Source organism: Natator depressus, chromosome 12 (genome assembly GCF_965152275.1).
Source record: "Natator depressus isolate rNatDep1 chromosome 12, rNatDep2.hap1, whole genome shotgun sequence".
NCBI classification, from domain to species: domain Eukaryota; kingdom Metazoa; phylum Chordata; order Testudines; family Cheloniidae; genus Natator; species Natator depressus.
In genome coordinates, this window is record NC_134245.1 from 26,308,752 (window position 1) to 26,321,632 (window position 12,881).

Consider the following 12,881-nt stretch of genomic DNA (forward strand, 5'->3'; position numbering starts at 1 on the left):
TACTGGAGAGCTGTGTGTGGATGCGGCACCTTGCATAACTATAGCAAAGTGTAGACTGATTTTTGTGGACTGTTCCCCTAGAAAATCTAGGGTGTTGTGCTCTTCACAGCTCAGTTTGGGCTACAAGATACATCAAGTGGAATCTTGTCTTTCTGTGAAAGAGATTCATGAGATATAGAGGAAGGTCAAATTGCATTTACAGGTATCTCGGTTCTGTTTTTTCCTTACTAATGCTCCTCTTCTGATCTTGAGCTAAATATACAAGGTCAAATACTCTTCTGCATCAGGACAGCTTTGTGCTGCCTGAGCTGGCCCCAGGAGGATCTCTCTTATGTAGTGGGATTCTCAGGTTAGTTACTCCTAAGTCATGCAGATGGCATAGTCAGGAGAAAGAGGGCATGGCTGGGCTGTCCCTCTGCCCTGGCAATCCTGAGCTACAGCTCTCCGGGGCTGTAAGCAACTGTAAAATTTTATTCCTACATGCTTGTATGCAAACACTTTTTACTTTGTATTTAGTTGTAATTTTTTTCTTTGGCTGCTGTTTTTGGTTTAATTCCTTTGTTTTTTTTAATCTTTGTTTTTGGTTTAATTCCTCAAGATCCTTGTTCTCTTCGGCTGAATTAGTCTTGTGTTCTAGGGAAAGTTTATGCTCTGCTCACAAAGGCAACCCTTTCCCTTGCTTCATGTGGAGGTTGTCTTCCCTCAGACTGGTGCAAATTAACCTGAGAATGGGTGTCAGTCAGGGCTGGCGTCAGACTTGCTGAGGCCCAGGGTAGAAACTAAGGAGTGGGCTCCCACCCTGCTGTGGCCATGTGCGGCTGAAGCCCAAGCCTGAGCCGTACTTCACAGTTCAAAAACCTCTGCTTAAGTGTGATTTATTTCCATTTTTAGAGATTAAATTACTTTAATACTCTATTACATTTACCCACAGTGACTCTGTATGTTTGGAGTAACTTAGCTTTGTGGGTGCCCCTGTGGCATGGGGCCCAGGGAAATTGCCCTGCTTGCTGCCCTGTAACACTGGCCCTGGTGCCAGTAGCATGGGCCGGATCGTGCAAAATCTTACTGAGATGAGCAGTCCCATTGACTTCAATAGAGCTATCTGCCTGGGTAAGGGCTTGTAGGATTGGTCTTCAGGGTATTCTTTCATATCTGAATAATGCCATGGCTTTACAAATTCACCTGCAGTACCAGAGAGTTTTTTTTTTTGAATAATCTCCCTGCTGTGGATCTTGGAGGTCACACCCCTCATATTTCAGGCACACCCGGATCCTGGGATGCTGTCTAGCTTTGGGATTACAAATGATGCACCCATTGCAGAGTCTGTGTTCATTTCTCCTCCAGCTAATGATTGGTTAGCACGACATTTAGCCCTCCCCTAATTGCAGAAAAAGGGAAATCTATTTTATGCTCTTGGTTTTCTCCAAACAAACTACCTAATCTCTCTCTCTCTGGTTTAAGACCTGAGTACAAAACCTAATGGAAATGATAGTCTGAAACAATTATAGTCACCCTTTGGGCATAGAGTGGCTCCAGTCTTGCTCCCAGGAATTTTTCAGATGGATGTTTTCAGCAAAAATAATATGCTCAAGAATGCTCAACTCAGTGACACCTGACATTTGGGGGTGATGTAGCACTTCTGACTCTGACAGGACAAAACATTTAGAACAACCTTGCAAACTGAAACAAACTTTTCTGGTGCTTGCCCATGGCATTAGAACACTCATAGACTCCAATCACTTCAGGTATGTGCTAGGGAGGTTTTAATTTATTGCTGCTGTTAATGCAATGACTCCTATTCTGGGCTGCCACTTATTTCTGTTCTTCACCTCTTTTCCCTCATGCTGAGGCCACAACATCATTATTGATTTGTTGGTACCCTAGAGTACTTTTACATTACATGTTCCTCTCTGAATTAGAAGGAGAAACTCCAGTAATTCAGCTAACCTGACATTTTGCTATACCTATTAGTCAACGTTTTTATTTAGTACATAGCAATGTTGGTGCTTAATATTTTAAATTTTATTGTGACTTGCATGAGGACAAACAGTAAATAAGTTAGACCTAGAATTCTCTTCCCCTGGCTTGCAGGCCCAGCCCTAACCCAGTAGAACACAGCACCTCTCAGTACCCATTGTCATGGAGAAGAGTCCTCAATCCAAATCACAATAACTTCGCTGGTTCTAACGCTCTCTAATAGTCAGAAAATAGATGCTTGAACATTATGCCATGTGCCCATGGTATTTAAGTGCTATGAAAGTGGCGATGCTGAATCTTACTGTGATGGGATGGCTGACCCTCGCTTGTAGGTAAGGGGTTAAAGCCACCCTGGGGAGGCTGCGTGGGAGGCAGCCAATGAGGAAAAGGCTTATAGTGCCAGGCAATCAGGAGAAACTTTACTAGAACAGCCAATCAGGGCCTGGCTGGCCCATATAAGAAGGGCTGCTCAACAGAGCAGGGGCAGTCTCTTCCTGGAGTACAAAGGAGAAGGACTGGCTGTCTTAGATAGAGCAGTGCTGGGCAGGGTCAGGGGAGCAATAGGCAGCACCAGCCCGAGGACTGCCAGACTGGAGCCCCTGATAAAAAGGGCCGGGAAGGTGCGAGGGCTACAGGGAAATGGCTCAGGGAAATACGCAGCGGGAGTAGGAGGAGCAGCAACACATGGCTGCTGGCTATAGGGTCCTTGGGTCAGGGCTTGAAGTAGCGGGCGAGACTGTCCCCCCACTTTCCCCACACTTGCCTCAGAGGGGTGGCCAGTATTCGGAGTGCAGTACCCCTTGAGGTGAGGGGCTAGACCAAAGGCTGCAGGAGATCACAGCAGCAAGTGAATGGACTAGACAGCTGGTTCCCCTGGAAGTGGGGAGAAAACCGAGTGGGGCGCAGCCAGAGGGCTGTGCACAGAAGAGGATACTGCAGTCTGTGGAGTGACATGGGTTTTAGCCCTGGTCTACGCTCTGGGGTTAGGTCGAATTTAGCCGCGTTAGGTCGATTTTAAAATGACAGCGTCCACACAACCAACCCCGTTCCGTCGACCTAAAGGGCTCTTAAAATTGACTTCTGTATTCCTCCCCAGTGAGGGGAGTAGCACTAAAATCGACCTTGCTGGGTCGAATTTGGGTTAGTGCAGACGCTATTTGACAGCATTGGCCTCCGGGAGCTATCCCAGAGTGCTCCAATGTGACTGCTCTGGACAGCACTTTGAACTCTGATGCATGAGCCAGGTACACAGGAAAAGCCCTGGGCAATTTTGCATTTCATTTCCTGTTTGGTCAGTGTGGCAAGCTCAGCAGCACGGGTGACCATGCAGTCCCCCCAGAATCGCAAACGAGCTTCAGCATGGACCAAAAGGGAGACACTGGATCTGACTGCTGTATGGGGAGAAGAATCTGTGCAGGCAGAACTCCGAGCAAAAAGAAGAAATGCCAATATATGTGCCAAAATTGCACAGGGCATGGTGGAGAGGGGCTACACCAGGGACGCACAGCAGTGCCGTGTGACAGTTAAGGAGCTCAGGCAAGCCTACCAAAAGACAAAGGAGGCAAACAGTCGCTCCGGGTCAGAGCCCCATACGTGCTGCTTCTATGATCAGCTACATGCCATTCTAGGGGGGGACCCTACCACTACCCCACCACTGTCCATGGACATCTGCAAGGGGGGAGTCTGATGCAACAGGGAGGAGGATTTTGTGGATGAGGAAGAGGAGGAGAATGTATAGCAGGTAAGCAGTGAATCTGTTCTTCCTGGCAGCCAGGACCTTTTCATCACCCTGGACCCAATACCCTGTGAAGGCGGGATCCCTGACCCTGAAGCTGGAGAAGGCAGCTCTGGTGAGTGCACATTTGTAACTACAGTACAGGGTTTAAAAGCAATAGTGTTTAATGTTTGATTTGCCCTGAAGAATTGGGATGCATTCGCGGCCAGTACAGCTACTGGAAAAGTCTGTTCACGTGTCTGGGGATGGAGCGGGAATCCTCCAGGGACATCTCCATGAAGTTCTTCTGGAGGTACTCTAAAAGCCTTTGCAGAAGGTTTCTGGGAGGGGCTGCCTTATTTCATCCTCCACAGTAGGACACTTTACTACGCCAAGCCAGTAGCAAGTAGTCGGGAATCATTGCAACACAAAGCATGGCAGTGAATGGTCCTGAGTTTTGGTTGCATTTAAGCAACATTCAGTTTTATCTTTCTGTGTTAGCCTCAGGAGAGTGATATCATTCATGGTCACCTGTTTGAAATAGGGGAATTTTTGTAAGGGAACAGTAAAAGGACCCTGTTCATGCCGGGTGGTTTGTGCTTGGCTAAAAGGGATCATCCCCGACAATAGCCAGCGGTGGGAGGAGGGGGGAAGGGATCATCCCAAATAGCCACGCGGCGGGGTGAGGCTCCGGGCACCCACTCCAGAGGATGGCCCCAGCAACGGAAGGCTGTCATTCAAACAGTTTTGATTTGTAGTGTGGCTACAATAAGCAATGTGGCCTTGTTCTTCCCTCCTCCCGCACCCCACCCCACCCGAGCTACCTTGTCAGTTATCTCACTTTTTTTAATTAATAAAGAATGTATGGTTTCGAAACAATAGTTACTTTATTTCCTTTGCCAGCTGTGATCAAAGGGGGGAGGGTGGCTGGCTTACAGGGAATTAAAATCAACAAAGGGGGTGGGTTTGCAGCAAGGAGAAAAACACACAACTGTCGCACTGTAGCCTGGCCAGTCATGAAACTGGTTTTCAAAGCCTCTGATGCGCAGCGCGCCTAGCTGTGCTCTTGTAATCGCCCTGGTGTCTGGCTGCTTAAAATCGGCCGCCAGGCGATTTGCCTCAACCTCCCACCCTGCCAAAAACGTCTCCCCCTTACTCTCACAGCAAGCAGCAATAACAATAGGAATGTTGGTTGCACTGAGGTCTAACCTAGTCAGCAAACAGCGCCAGCGAGCTTTTAAACGTCCAAAGGCACATTCTACCCCCATTCTGCACTTGCTCAGCCTATACTTGAACTGCTCCTTACTACTGTCCAGGCTGCCTGTGTATGGCTTCATGAGCCATGGGAGCAAGGTGTAGGCTGGGTCCCCAAGGGTAACTATTGGCATTTCAACATCCCCAACAGTAATTTTGTGGTCTGGGAAGTAAGTCACATCTTGCAGCTGCTCGAACAGCCCAGAGTTCCTAAAGATGTGAGCGTCATGCACCTTTTCCGGCCATCCCATGTTGATGTTGGTGAAACGTCCCTTGTGATCCACCAGTGCTTGCAGTACCATTGAGAAGTACCCCTTGCGGTTTATATACTGGTTGGCAAGGTGGTTCGGTGCCAAGATAGGGATATGCGTTCTGTCTATCGCCCCACCACAGTTAGGGAATCCCATTGAAGCAAAGCCATCCACTATGACCTGCATGTTTCCCAGAGTCCCCACCCTTGATAGCAGAACGTCTGTGATTGCCTTGGCTACTTAGATCACAGCAGTCCCCACAGTAGACTTGCCCACTCCAAATTGATTCCCAACTGACCGGTAGCAGTCAGACTTTGCAAGCTTCCACAGGGCTATCGCCACTCGCTTCTCAACTATCAGGGCAGCTCTCATCTTGGTATTCCTGCGCTTCAGGGCGTGGAAAAGCAACTCTCAAAGTTCAAGGAAAATTTTTGCAGGCACTGTGAATCATCCCATGCCCGCAACACTCGGTGGTCCCAACACTCTCTGCTTGTTGGCCGGGCCCAGAATCAGCATTCCACTGTATCAACCAGCCCCACTGCTGCCATGATGTCCCAATTTCCACAGCCCGTGCTTTCAGGAACGTCTGTGTTTATGTCCTCATCACAATCGTCCTTGTGCTGGTGTCTCTTAGCTCGGTTCTGCACATAAACTCCAGGATAATGCGCGAGGTATTTACAATGCTCACAACAGCAGCGGTGAGCTGAGTGGGCTCCATGATTGCTGTGGTATAGCGTCTGCACGGGTAACCCAGGAAAAAAGGCACGAAAGGATTGTCTGCCATTGCTTGCACGGTGGGAGGGAGGGGCGACTGACGACATGTACTCAAAACCACCCGCGACAATGTTTTTGCCCCATCAGACATTGGGAGCTTAACCCAAAATTCCAATGGGCAGCAGAGACTGCGGGAACTGTGGGATAGCTACCCACAGTGCACCACTCTGTAAGTTGATGCTAGCCACGGTAGTGAGGACACACTCTGCCAACTTAATGCGCTTAGTGGGGACATAAGCAATTAACTGTATAAAATTGATTTCTAAAAATAGACTTCTATAAAATTGACCTAATTTTGTAGTGCAGACATACCCTTACAGGTGGAGACACCACCTGAGGAGGGCGTAGTGGCAACCCCCTGAGCTAATTCCCAGGGTGGCCAGCAGGAGGCACTGTGGGGGTGAGTAGTACTCTGTCACACTTACCTATCATACCAATGTTTTTGTATTATGTATTGCAACCCTTTTGTGAACTGAAGTTCCCACAGCAATAAATAATGCATTCAGCGAAAGCTTAAAGGCCTCACTACGTAATTCTCCACATTTTACTTTCAACCATCCGCTAAACTCTACTTCTCCTGAGATTTGGCCCCAACCGTGTTGCTAAGATATACAATTTAAGTTTTTGAATATTTGTCAAAACTATTCAGTGTTTTCTGCCTTGAATATTTAACTACTGTGGTAGTGAGACTAGAGAAAAAACTTTAAAAATGTGGGAATGCTTACTTTGTGATTATGATGCAGAGTTGATGGCTAATTTGGTGATCAGTGTTTATTTGCATATATAGTCACATACTGGGCCATATGTACAGCTCAGGCCTGGGATAGGGAATGGGAAAGTGGCTGTTAGCCACCTTTATGCCTCTCTGATCTTGGTCAATCAAGGTGCTGGCTGGTCCCCAAGTACAGTGTAGACTGTAGAGCACCCTGAGGGCTGCTCTAAATGATACAAAGTTGCTCTTGGCCCCAGGAGCCCAAATGCAGCTGGGGATTGCCAAAGCTTAGAGAGATTCTGGCCATGCACCCCTGTGCCAAAGGGATGATGTAAAACTATTATGGCAACTCTGTGCCACCTGGCAATTCCTCTTATGCAAGGGATGTCCTGAGGGGCCAGTTAAAAAGTTTTCTGACAGGGGAGGATGGCACTTCCAATCCTGTACAAACTATCGGCTAATAAAAAACCACTATTTTCTAGTACTGAGCTGGTTCAAAGTAAATAGCTAACCTTACACGCAAGCTTTCCCATTGCTGTCAGTGGATATGCTCTGATCAGTAAGGGTTTGCAGGAGTGGACCCTAGAGCAATGTATACTTGTAAGTGGATTTATGTACAGTTCTATGGATTTAGATGCAGGGTTCTGGTTGATTTCACACTTCTAGTCTAAGTGCTTTGTAAAAAACATATCAGGAAACAAGCATTTATTGCTTGGTATGGTTTTGAGATAGTTAATAGCTCCTTTGGAGGGATCAACAAACTGCAAAATGGGTGTCAGAGCCAGAAGAAATGGAGATGTAACCACTGTAAAACAGGTTTATGGGATAAAGCTGGCTGTTTGCTTCCCCCTCCCTCCCCATAGCACAACAGAGCAGGTAGCAAGTGCAGTGCCAGCAGGCGCAATGCTGGTCAAATCATGTACTAATCATGGAGCTGTCTTGCAGGTTGATCGTATTGCTGTACGTCTACCCACATGTCTATACACCTTATCTGTTTTCTGACTTAGTGGTACCTATTTACCAGGTTCTGCATTTTTCTATTTTGTGGACTTGCTACTGAAGATATCTGATCATGACCTATTTTTTCTGCCATTTATCCAATTCTCTCCTATCTTGGAACATGTCTGGTTAGTTCTGGTGGCCCCAAGAACTCCCAGAAAGGTCTTCTCAACCACAATTTGAGGATATGGAGCTACTATACACAACAGGGTGGCCAAAACATTCTGTTTACAAGCTTTTATTTGTCCTTGTTAATAGTCTTTAGTATAAGGTAATAAAATTATCCAAATATATTTATACTGCCTCTTTTGGAATACTTAAAAAGGGTATTTACTTATGACTAGTAACAGTCCCTTTTCACAAAGGCTCAGTCAGCAAAATACAAATATAATCACAACATTCTTTTGCAAAAAAAAAACTACCACTCCTGTACCTATAATATGTAAACAATCCTAAAAAGGGCTGGCAGAAACCCAGAAATGTGCTTACCATGGAGGTGAGTCAGGATACATGACATTGACCTGAGAGAGAGTCTCCATGTAGGAACTGAAGTCAAAAGCTGGTGGGAACTCTTCTGTGCAGGTGGATCTCAGCTCTCCAATTGAGCCACCGTAGGAGAAGCCATCTGGAGCTATAAAACAGGCAATTAATACTGAGTCTTTTCTCCATGGTGGCTTCTCTGCAGCTCTGCCATAATTTATACCTGTCGTCCACAAATGAGACGGCAGGATTGTTGGTGTTTAGGGGCAAGCAGGTCTTAAGGAAATAAAACAATTCCCTCTCAGGGGTGGCTGCCCACTAAATCTAAGCTACTGTGTATCATGGTGTGGAGCTAAGAATATACACCCCGTGGAACTCCCCAAATAGTGAGTGTTATTAATGCCCTACCCAAATAGAATACAAGGTCTGTACACAATCTCAAATGTTAGCACTGCTTCTCCATAACCACTGAAGTTATTGGGAGCTGCATATATTCAACATCTCTGAAAACCAGATCACTTCTATGTAGGTGTCTAAATAAGGGGCTAGGTGCTTAACTTTAGGCATCTGTGGGGATGTCTACGCTGCGGGTCAGAGGTGTGATGGCAGAATGGGTACACATACCTGAGCTAGCTTTGATCTAGCTAGCCTGAATAACAATAGCAGTGACGCTGCTGCAGCAGCACAGGGGTGGCAGCTTAAGTACACATCCTAGGTCCTGGATGGGCTTGTAAAACCTGTCTGGCTGCCCATGCTGCCACGGCTTGACTGTCATTGTTTGAGCTAGCTAGATCAAAGTAAGCACAAGTATGCCAACATGTGCTGCAGTCACACTTTTGACTGCAATGTAGACATCCCTTAAATTTGAGTCCTTAATACTAGGAGGCACAGGGGAAAAGAAACTGGAGAACAGGACTGGGGGGGAGAAAAAAACCAAAATACAAAACTGCAGTCCTTACGTGGCTCCCACAGAGATATCAGGAAACTGGTTGAAACACGGTACAAGCAGGGAGTGCTGTGTAAAGGGGCATAGTCTTCCATTGGAAGTTTGACACCTCAAGGTGTGCCAAAATCTAAAGGGGCAAGAGGTAAACTGGTGGTGCTCTTTTCTCTGCAGTCAGTGTTGGGCTTGCCTGCATGCAGGCTGTCACTGAGACAGGGGTTAGTAGCATAACGGAGAGAATACCAGCACAGACTGTGTGGAACCGTGGGCAGGTGAAGGGCCTACACCCAGACTTCTCAGCTGCACCACTTTGTGGTGTAGATTTGGCATCGCCTCTGCTTCTCTGGCTGTGTCTCACCGGGCCAGAGGAGCAGCAGCAGCACTGGCTGGCTGAAGAAAGGAGGAGATGATTCTCCTCCAGCAGTTCCAGGCTCCTGGCCCCTCTCCCCTTTCCTTCAAGCACCAGAGAGATGCCCCTAGGGACGGGAGTCAGGAGCTGACATTGTTTTTGGTAGGGCAGGGGTGAGGAGGTAGGAAGTCAGACCATTAGATTACTCTTGGAAGGGGAGGGCGAGCAGGCCCTGAGATACTGGGAGACTTCAGTGGCTGGCTGCCCCTTATGGAAAACAGTCTGTTCCTGAGCAGCTTGGGACCCTCTCTGTTTCACAGATGGGAGGGGAGAAGAGGAGGAGCTAGCAGTCAGCACCTCCATGGGGACAGCAGCTGTGGAGCCTTGCAGATGGGTGAGGGTGGCTAAATGTAACTGAACTGTAGGGGAGAGTTCATCTGGTCTGAATTAAGCTAACTGTATTGGGGGCAACCTGGTGCCCAGAGAAGCCTAATCAGGGACTCTTTCCCCAAACCCACCAGTGCCTGGACAGTAGCCCTCCTTCCTCTCTCCCTGTGTGCCCCCCCCCACCCTATGCACACCTGCTCCCATTGGTAACTGGTTACACAACTCATTTGCTTAACTCCTACAATAAGGAACTATATTTGTGTGTAATTTCAAGAAGTACAATGCTAATGTCTTCCTAGAGATTTTGTAGGGAACTGCTTCATAAAACACTGTTTTGCATAATTGTAGTTTGAAAGTAAAAACAAAAGTGGGGGTTTCTTTTTTGCTAGGTAGTAAAATGAGGCTTGGATAGGCAGCTCATGTGAAAGGACCCACAAAATGGAAAGTAAACACCAGGGTTGTAATTTGTAAATTATGCAGTTATTCCTCCTGCTGTTGAAAGCTAATACTGTTTCTTTTTGAGTGTGGGGGTGTGTGGAAATAAAGATGTAAAAGTTTGAAGTGATGGCATCATAGTAACATCTATAAAAATACCTACCCCCTGCAATCCATAGCATGAAGGGATCAGTGATAAAAGGTCAAGTCAATTTTTAGGCAGAATAGCCAACATATTTTTAATAATGAATCATCTGATCAATATAGTGAGCCAAGAAATATATCGTAACTGTTTAACTCTCCTTCCACAGAACATGGTGCCTTTCTCAGAGCAATAAGGTCTGACCTTAGCTTCAGAAAATATATATGAATCAATGCACTAAAATAAGATAGGAGTGTGTGTGGGGCGGCAGAGGGAACAGTAAGCCTAGGAGGTGCATCATTTTCAAGCTGTTTTCCTATTAATATTGCCTAATGCATACCTAGTCTTATCTAAAAGCAGGACATGTGTAAGGATACTGCTTAATCACTAGCTTAGGAGAGGCCATGGTGTCATTAAAAAATTCTGGTCTGAATGTGAAGGGTGAGGTAGAGTGAAGATGAATGGATTGTGTTAAGTATAAATGGGATAAGGCTTGTTACAGAGGGAGGTAAACTCTGTAAGATTCCCCTTGGGGGGGGGGGTCTTTTCCAGACTTTTCTATTAAGGGAATAGTGTTTGCAGTTGGTTTATGCACCTATCCAGGACCTCCTGCAGCTTTTCCTGGCAGCTCAGCTCATGTGGCAGCTAGAACTAAGGGAGTTCTCAGGGGACTAAGTAGGAAATTGAATACAATAGCAGGTCTTCAGTGACATGATGCCTCAACCCCACAGCTCCACCTCCTGCCCTCCCCTTTGTGAACAGAAGAGGCAAAATCAATCTAATAAAGGACTTCTGTATTCTTTCCTCAGCTCTAATGGTAGTTGTCAGACTTCCCTTCTTGTCCTGTAAGAGTTACCAGTAAAGCTAGTCACAATTTCATGTACAGTAGCACCATAAATGCTGCAGACAGAGCTTTCAAAATCTTCTGTAGTTTTCCGATGGCTTTCTCTATGTGAACAAAAATAACCAGGACAAATTGTCCCTGACTCCCTTAAGGAGCCGACAAGATGACAATTTTATTGCCTGTCTGTTTTTATGTCAGAGACATCATCCACTATGGGATTTTGCTGGTGGTTACGCCACAACCAGGTGCACTTCATGGAATGTCAGCATTACTCAGCGGCAGGCTAGGCCTGTTCTTTAGTGAGCTGACAAGGGCAGTCATGTTTCACAGAGGTGGTTAAACTCACTGATGTAGAAAACTAGTGTGGATAAAAATTCATTTGTAAATAAAAAGTAGCTCCTGTGAACTGTGTGCCTGCTTCCCATTTGTTAAGCTATCCATAAGGTGCACTGCAAAGTGCTTCCTTGCAATGATTACTCAGTCAAGGGCCAGATCCGCAGCTGATATCAACTAGCATAGCTCTATCAGAGCCAGTGGAACTATGCCAGTTTACACCAGTTGAGGATCTGGCCCTGGAGTCTGCGCTCATTGCCAGCACCACTGCTTTTAAATTTGACTTTTCTTTACCACAAACACATTCAGCAAATCTCCACAGCTATGGGTTACCCTGAGAAGACTTATCTGAAACTCTAAACAGTGGTATAAACTTTCTAAAGGTGTTCTGAGCTGTAGATAGAGAAGAATATAAGTTGTGCCCTCTAATGAAGCAAATCACTCTAGATCCATGAATTAGGGCTGTGACTGTATATAGGGATCAATATTTTTTTTTTATTTTGAGGGAGGTCTCTACCAGAGTAGTGATTTTTTGGATAGAGGTTGGGACACACTTCAACAAGTTGGGGACTGTCTGTGCCTTCCTCAAGCATTTTTCATCAGTGTGCACATTTTCAGTTAATTTTTCAGGGTCATTTTAATGGGTTAATTTATTACTGGTGGAACTCCACCAGGGATTAATTCAGGGCACCATGTTGACTGCACCTCTCCTATGTTTAGTAAGCTTAGTCAGCCAAGTTCACAGTGGTTCCTGGTGCTACAACTGGAGCCAATGGAAGTGTGCCCAGATGCTATGGTGATGGCTGCTAAGGTAAAACCTTAAGATAGGTAGATGAGCGCCACTGAGCTTGATTATTATTTTGATTTTTTTCTTAAATGATGCTGCTGAGCCCTGTCGTACAACTTAACACTTATTTCTAATAATCAGGTGGTAGATGGGAAAATATCTTTCTTCTTCAGATTGTCCTTTTCTCTGGGGGGCTTTGATGCCCCCGCCACCTTCTGTGTTGGTATGGAGCTGAAATATTAACATAGGCATTTTTGTTTAAATAATGACGACTTCATCTTATATAATATACAACACCTTTATAACGCCAAAACATCTGTGTACCGGCTTTACTGATGATACAGTAACTGTACAGCTCAGGGATTAGTGCTGCAAAGCCAGAAAAAAGACCAGAAAAAAATAGGTCTTACAAAAACAGTAGACGTTGCTTTTAATTTATCTCCAATGGACTAAGGTTATTTATTTATTAATTAAATATAGCAATTCTAAAAGAGGTGAAA

The 12,881-nt window shown here is 45.9% G+C and overlaps 1 protein-coding gene across 2 annotated transcripts in view; it reads right to left on the minus strand.

Moving 5' to 3' along the window:
- Positions 1–12,881, minus strand: part of BEAN1 (brain expressed associated with NEDD4 1) — a 114,499-nt gene that overhangs the window by 19,830 nt on the left and 81,788 nt on the right. For both annotated transcript variants that reach the window (XM_074968794.1, XM_074968795.1), the window contains one exon: positions 8,171–8,312. In XM_074968794.1, the coding sequence (XP_074824895.1) occupies positions 8,171–8,312 (142 nt within the window). The remainder of the gene's footprint in view (positions 1–8,170; positions 8,313–12,881) is intronic.